The sequence below is a fragment of the Gossypium arboreum genome, chromosome 10 (assembly GCF_025698485.1).
Source record: "Gossypium arboreum isolate Shixiya-1 chromosome 10, ASM2569848v2, whole genome shotgun sequence".
NCBI classification, from domain to species: domain Eukaryota; kingdom Viridiplantae; phylum Streptophyta; class Magnoliopsida; order Malvales; family Malvaceae; genus Gossypium; species Gossypium arboreum.
In genome coordinates, this window is record NC_069079.1 from 68,711,231 (window position 1) to 68,718,803 (window position 7,573).

At 27.0% G+C, this 7,573-nt stretch overlaps 1 protein-coding gene across 1 annotated transcript; it reads right to left on the reverse strand.

Moving 5' to 3' along the window:
- Positions 1–510: 510 nt before the first annotated feature.
- Positions 511–6,581, reverse strand: LOC108488736 (serine/threonine-protein kinase STY13-like). Its single transcript, XM_017793022.2, has 6 exons — positions 5,629–6,581; positions 4,877–4,998; positions 4,537–4,745; positions 4,275–4,449; positions 917–1,051; positions 511–811 (listed from the first exon to the last, which is right to left on the reverse strand). Exons 1-6 carry the CDS (start codon positions 5,954–5,956, stop codon positions 605–607), a joined length of 1,176 nt encoding a protein of 391 aa, XP_017648511.1. The 5' UTR covers positions 5,957–6,581; the 3' UTR covers positions 511–604.
- Positions 6,582–7,573: the final 992 nt, after the last annotated feature.

The following is a 7,573-nucleotide window of genomic DNA, read 5'->3' on the forward strand; positions in this document are numbered from 1 at the left end:
ATTACGTAGAACAACAATCAAATTGAAAGTAGGTCATTAATTGAATATCAATGGGGCAGTTAAACTTAAAATGTGGGAGTTACACAATACATACTAAGAACTTATCGTATAGGACCCCATTTTAAAATCCAAGAGTATAAATAAAATACAGTAAAATAGTGGTTAAAATATATCATAAGTCTTTGTACTTTTAAAAATTTAAAATTTAATTTTATACTATTATTTTAAGAATTTAAAATTTAGTTCTTATACCATTATTTTTAAGAATTTAATTTTCTATTTTTTGAATTTAATTTTCTATTTTTTATATTTCAAAATTTAGATCATATTGTTAACAATAGTACAATTATTGTTTTTAAAATTTAGATTCATTGCAACACCATTTTTAGTTGCATGACTAATAAATGAGTACTTTTTTCAAAACATCACACTACAAAATTTAACCAAAAATATGTATTAGTGTTAACAGTTAAACTTGAATTTCGAAATTTAAAAAATAGAGGGACGAAATTCCTAAAAATAAAAGTATATGGACTAAATTTTAAATTTGTGAAAAGTATAAAGACTTATGATATATTTTAACCTAAAATGGAATAGAATAGAATCATGGACCACGAGTAGGGAGCAAACAGAAGCAAGTTGGCGTATGGTCATCGGGTATCATCCCTCCTCCCTTGCTTGTATTAACAGCTTCTAGCATTCTCACTACCTCATCCATTTCAGGACGTTTCTTTGGATTCGCATCCCAGCATTTCCGCATGATGCTTGCTAAAGAATTCGGGCAGCACCTCGGGATCTCAGGTCGTAAATTCTGGTAATAAACCAAGTATAGCGCTTAGCTTAACTCCCAAGATAGATTCAATCGTTTAATGAACAATGTGAGCACATATAGAGCATAACACACATGCATACTAACCTGTCGAGCAACAGCAGATGACACATCGACAAAGCTAAGATCTGGGTAAGGCATATCACAGCAATAAATCTCCCACAAACAAATGCCAAAGCTGTAGACATCACATATCCTGTTGTAGGGCTTGCCGTCAAGAACCTACAAAATGATTGGGTTAGCTTTCGGGTTTAACATGGAATGCAAAGGACCGGGGGTGTTTTGAAAAGTCCGCATTTCCTCTCTTCTTAAGTTTTCATAGCAAAGTTGAAAACCAATTTGAGTCTTCATTTCTATTGGAAACTAATAGTATTACGTGTTCACTAAGAGAGACCCCACAGGTATCAAGTGGATGCATCATCTATAATTCCGTTGGTGTATCATTTTCGACAAAATAAAAATAGAATGGATTAATATTTGTTTTGGATTTAGAATCATACTTAAATTATCATTTTGGTATTTGTGCTAATTCTTTTTTCTATCAATTTGGCCTTTATACTTTCATTCTCTACATCCCATTACCAACTTATATATTTTCTGTTAAAAAGTTAAATCATCCAATGATGCATTGCCACACGTCAATTAAATAAAAGAATGTCTTATTTTTTAAAAATATTAGATATTTTAAATAATCATAAAAAAAAGAAAATCTAAAGCTTGGAAAATTATTAAAATTAAAAATCATAATCTATTTTTTGAAAATTGTAAAAAAATATTTTTAAAATTATAAGTAAGAAAAATTTTAAACCAATTTTTAATTTTTCATAAAATTTTAAAAATATTTTGTTTGGAATTCTAGGTTTTAGAAATTTTAAAATTTTATGAAAATTTTAAATAACTTTATGATATAATTTTAAAATTTTCAAAGATTTTTTTACATTTTTAATGAAATATTTTATATTTTAAAGGAATTTTGAGGTTTTAGCCAAAAAAACCATAAAATTATTTAAAATTAACTCACTAGGATAAATATAGTTAAATAATGTCGCATAGAAACATGTAAGAAGTTTTCTCCTTGTATGGCTTGAGAAAAATAATTAATTAAAAGTTATGTATATATGAAATTATAATGTATGGAATAATTAGAATGTCCAATGAATCCATGAATAAACTAATCAACTAGACCCTAAACCTCATCTTCTTTTGGGAAAAAGGAAAAATATTCGTACTCTCATAACCTAAATCAAATGCTCAAAAAATTCTTTTAGCCTTCTTTTATTGAGGGGTCTCTAATCTCTTCTTATTAATAAATTTTATGATATTTTTAATTAAATAACTCACAATTCCTTTAAAATATAAATAATTTTATTAAAATTTAAGAAATCCATAGAATTTTTAAAAATATCATAAAATTATTAAAATTTTAATAAAATTATAAGGTTTTATAAATATATATATATATATATATATATATATATATATATATATATATATAGAAATAGAATTCTAAACCAACAATTTTTAAAATTTTTAAAATTTTTAATTGTTTTTAAGTTTCGCTGCATTTTTTAAATATTTTTTTACAATTTTCAAAAATTGATTAAGTTTTTATTTTTAATAATTTTAATTTTGAGGGAGCACCAAATTTTTATGATTTTTTATTTTTAAAAATATTTTCTGATATTTTTAATATTTAAGATTTTTTAAACTTTCATTGATACGTAGCAGTGTGTCATTGGAGGTTTTAATTTTAATTTTAATGAAAATATATAGATGGGTAACGGTATACAAAATGAAAAATATTTTCTGATATTTTTAATATTTAAGATTTTTTAAACTTTCATTGATACGTAGCAGTGTGTCATTGGAGGTTTTAATTTTAATTTTAATGAAAATATATAGATGGGTAACGGTATACAAAATGAAAAATATTTTCTGATATTTTTAATATTTAAGATTTTTTTAACTTTCATTGATACGTAGCAGTGTGTCATTGGAGGTTTTAATTTTAATTTTAATTCATATAGATGGGTAACGGGTATACAAAATGAAAATATAATCATCAAATTGATAAGTAAAATAGAGTAAAGGAGCTAAACTAATAAAAATAGTACATGTATGAAAATGATTAAGTAAAATATAAATTATGTGTATATGTATAGAATAGTAATTAAAATTTTGATTAGACATCTATTTAGTACGGATTTAAACAGTTAAACACTTTAAATTATATAAATAAAATAAAATTTATTTAGATTATATGCTCCCGTAATAATGATGATTTTAGCTATTATTCTTTGTATTTATAGTCTTTTATTTTTAATTAAATTCAATAAATTTTATACAATTTAGTGGTTTCAATAGAAATTGCTTTAGATATTTGATATGGTAGCCCTCTGTAGTGATCTATCTATATTTCATTGCTCATGTGAAAATATATTATCTTATATAGAACATTATTAAATAATTAAAATTTTAAAAATTAAAACTTCTAAAAGATAAAAATAAAAAATAAAACAATTATTTAAAGAAGTTAAAAGAATAGGTTATAAAAATTTTAAAAATTATAAAAATAATTTATAAAATTTTAATTATATAATATATAAAATATTTTTTGTTTTAGTCTTCTATAAAAATCAAACATAAAAAGATACTCAAGACAAAAGAAAATAAGAAACTGACTCTCTGATAACACAATCATATCCAATGTCTTTTCAAACACTTTGGCTCAATTCACTATTGAGGTTGGCGGTTTTAAATTCAAACCAAGATGTGAAACGTGAAACCAGAAACAACTATCTTTTAAATTAGAATTTTAGCCAAATTTACTTTTCTAACATATCTTTATTAAAATTTTTATTTCATAACATAATATTTAAAATAGATATTTTATTTTCAAAAACACCTCTTGAGAATCATAATAAACATTATTAAATTTTTAAAAATACTTTTCCATAACCTTTCAACTTTGATACAAATTGTACATTTTAAGCACCTTAGATTTAATATTCAAAATGTAAAGCTCATCTTTGATACAATAGGACAGTTAATAATTACCACAAATTGGATTCAGATATAGAGTATTCAAAATAGATAGCATAAACTATAAAAATATATATTATAATTAAAATTAAATAATTTTTTATAATTTTTCAAAAATTTTAATATTTTTAGAATTTATTTTGCTTTCTTAAAATTATTTTAGAATGTTTTAAAGAAAATTTGTATTTTTATTAAAAATTGAAAAACTTGATAGTCTTTTGAATTTTTTTATGTTTGTATGATTTTTTTATTTTTATTGTATCCTAAGACTAAATAATTACATGTCGGTAATAACATACACGATGAATACTTTCAGAAAAAGTTAAAGAATTAATTGTTGTAAATCAATCTGAAACAGTTGTAAAAGACGTTATGATTATATTTGAGATTTATAAAATCATACCTCTGGGGCCATGTATCCAAGAGTACCAGTTTCACCAGTCATGTCCCTTGGATTCTGAGCTTCAACACGAGCAACACCAAAATCAGCAATTTTGAGATTTCTGTGAGCATCGAGTAACATGTTTTCTGTTTTGACATCACGATGTACAATTCTTTTCGAGTGTAGGTAGCTCAGACTGCACTACGCAAAAAGTATATATGATGTCATGACAAGACATTTATTTACAGATTATCCAAACCAAGTATAGGAGGCATCCATTTACCCTCTAGAGAGGTCCAGAGCAAGCTTGATCACAACCTTAAAGGCAAGTTTCTTTCGCCTATTTCTTATCAAGTATTGTTTTAGTGTGCCACCAGGGAGATACTCCACGACAACACAACACGCTCTAGAAGGCATGGAACTGTGGTTGTCAGCTGAAGCATTTTGTGAAGGAATTCTGAGGTTTGAAGTTCCCATTGAGGCCCCCACAAACTGTAACCATAATTTAAAAGCATATATATACAACAGAAATTTGTCAAAGGAAAAGGAAGACAACAGTAAGGTTTTCACTGTCCTCATGATATCAACAACTAAACATTTCAAAGAAGAAGAAAAAACTCGACCTTTGTAACATTAGGATGGTCAAGCTTTTGCCAAACAGCAACCTCTTGCCGAAATGATGCTCGCAGGGCAGCAATTCCAGCAGTTGCGCCAATACCATCCTCTCCCCAGTCCAACAGCTTAACTAGAATATCAACATCACAATCAAGTGAGACTTTGCAATGAAAAAAGTGCTGAAGGCTATTAATTCTCACAAGAAACTAAGTAACATAAGCTTCCATTTATTACAAATAATCTTCCAAATTTCTCTCCATTATATCAGCTCAATATTAACCTTTCTACTCAGTCCGAAATCCACCATACACAATTTGATGTGCAAATTTTAAAGTACCACAATGTGCTGATGTAGACTTTAATTTGAGTTAGTTGACTTTTATTTTTGTAACTGATTATACTGTAATAATTTAATTTATTGATTTAAAATTTGTATTTGTATCTCGATTATACCATTACTATTAAAATTTTAAAAAAAAAACCTTACTATATTTAAATGGTCATGGTACTCTAGTCGTTTTTTTTTTCTATTGTATAGTTTTTAATTCAGCAAAAGGCTCAACGCACGCTAAATTATCATAGAAATTAAGAATGCATTCTTATTCTCAGATGCCTAATGAGTAAGCAGCCTGTAACCAAAACTAATTCATGTTTATTCCAACAAAAATAAAAGATGGGTTCCAAAACACGTATCGTCTCTATCTTCTAGCAAAAGAAGAAGCAAATAGTAGGATTTAAGGAAAGGGTAAACGAGAAGTACCAGCAACATCTTGATTATCGTAAGTGGCTCGATACACAGTCCCATAGGTTCCATGAGCCACAACGTGTCTTAAATCCAGCTTAGCCAAATCAATCTCCCACTCCTCTGCTGGCCTTTGGTTATCAACGTTTCTAGACCAAACCCGGCTCAGGTGCTTCTCCAGCTGTATGTCTAAGCTTTTTAAATCAATTTTATCAGCTCTAAAAATCATATCTTTGCTACTAAAACTTCCAGTACTCTTCAGCTTAGGATTCCTGCCTCCTCCCTGATCATCTGATTTTTTTGGTGTCCTGACACCACCACCTTCGTCTCCACTTTTCAAATCCATATTTATAGTATGTCCAAAATCAAAAAACCAACCAAAACCTAACTAAAACCTATGTTTGTTAACTTAAATTAACGGAACTCAAGTACAATAAATATGCGAATTTCTCCGGCTAAGGACTAAAAGAACCAACAAAGTAGATCAATTATCAATCGAATGAAAACAAGTAAACCTATGTTAAATAATTACAAATAGAAAAGAAAAAAAATTCAAAGAACGACCCAGTTTCCGCCATTAGCTGACGAGCCCAGTGACCCAGAGTTTTTTTTTATCTTTATCATTTAAAAGAGTTATATAGGCGAAAAGCTGGGCTTTGAATTAAATTCTATAAAATGGAAGAAGAGGGAGAAAACATAAAGTAGGTGGTGGTGTCGTTGAATTGACCTTTTTTTAGAGATGTAAAATTGAACTCTTCCAAGAATTAAAAGATGAAAAAAATGCCATTGAAGAGCAAAAAAAAAGAAAAAGAAAAGAGAAATAGGAAAAAGTTGTGGGCTAAAAAAAGGATGGATTTTCTAAGGAGATGATTAATAAAAGGAAGCAAGTAACCAAGGAATTAATTGGAGTTGGCGAAGAAGATTGGGTTTTGTTTCTGGAAGATAGAAAAGCGCGGGGGTTGTGTCCTTTTGTTTTCTCTGAAGCCAATGAGATTGCTTAATAAATAAATAAAACAGCTAAAGAACAAAATTACTATCTTCTATCTGTCTGTTCTGTTTCCTTAACGGAATCAATATCGGTTATGCTTTGCTTTCTGTTTTTAGAATTTCAACCAGCTCTCGTGTTATTAATTAATGAAATGAAATGAAAGAATAAACTAAAGAAAATAAATTTATATGAAGAAACAATACTATATAAAGATAAATTACATAACTTTTATTTATTTATTTTATTCCTCATGTTTCTATTTATAAATTGAGGTTTAATTACAATATAATAATTTCATAATTTCGTTAAGGTTAGGTTATTATTTTAGAGTTATTGACATTTATAAAATATTGTTTATAATACTCCTCTTTGAATGTTCATTAACAAATAATGAATATGTCTCGTTAAAATTTTACTAGAAAAATTCAATAGAAAAATATTGTTAGTGAAGGAAAAATAGTACAATATTCATATTACAGGCATTGACAAACCTATCTCATTAAAAACCTTACACGTAAAACTCAATTAGATAAAATCTCATAAAAGAAAAAAGAGCACACTGCGTATTTTACTCCCCTTATTTGAACATCACATTATAATTTAATATTAAGACGTTCCATATTATTTATCAATAGTAAATCATCAACATATACAACAAATTTTGTTGATGCGTATCAATATAGCAATAAAATTAAATTGTATTCTCATACTTTAGATGTTGCCAACAACTTTACAAACAATGATGTATTGTATCATTTACTATTACCGAGACAATGAGTGCATTGGGCACATAAAGAAATGGTACTTCAAGACCATCATTTTATAACATTATTGTTTGAACATTTGTATTCCTTTTTAATATCTTCAATCTACATGAAAGTTAACCTGATTAATTTTGATTATATAAACACTATTGGATACTTAATAAGAATTTTTTATAATGTTATTGTATAACAATTTGTCCTTATTAAACAC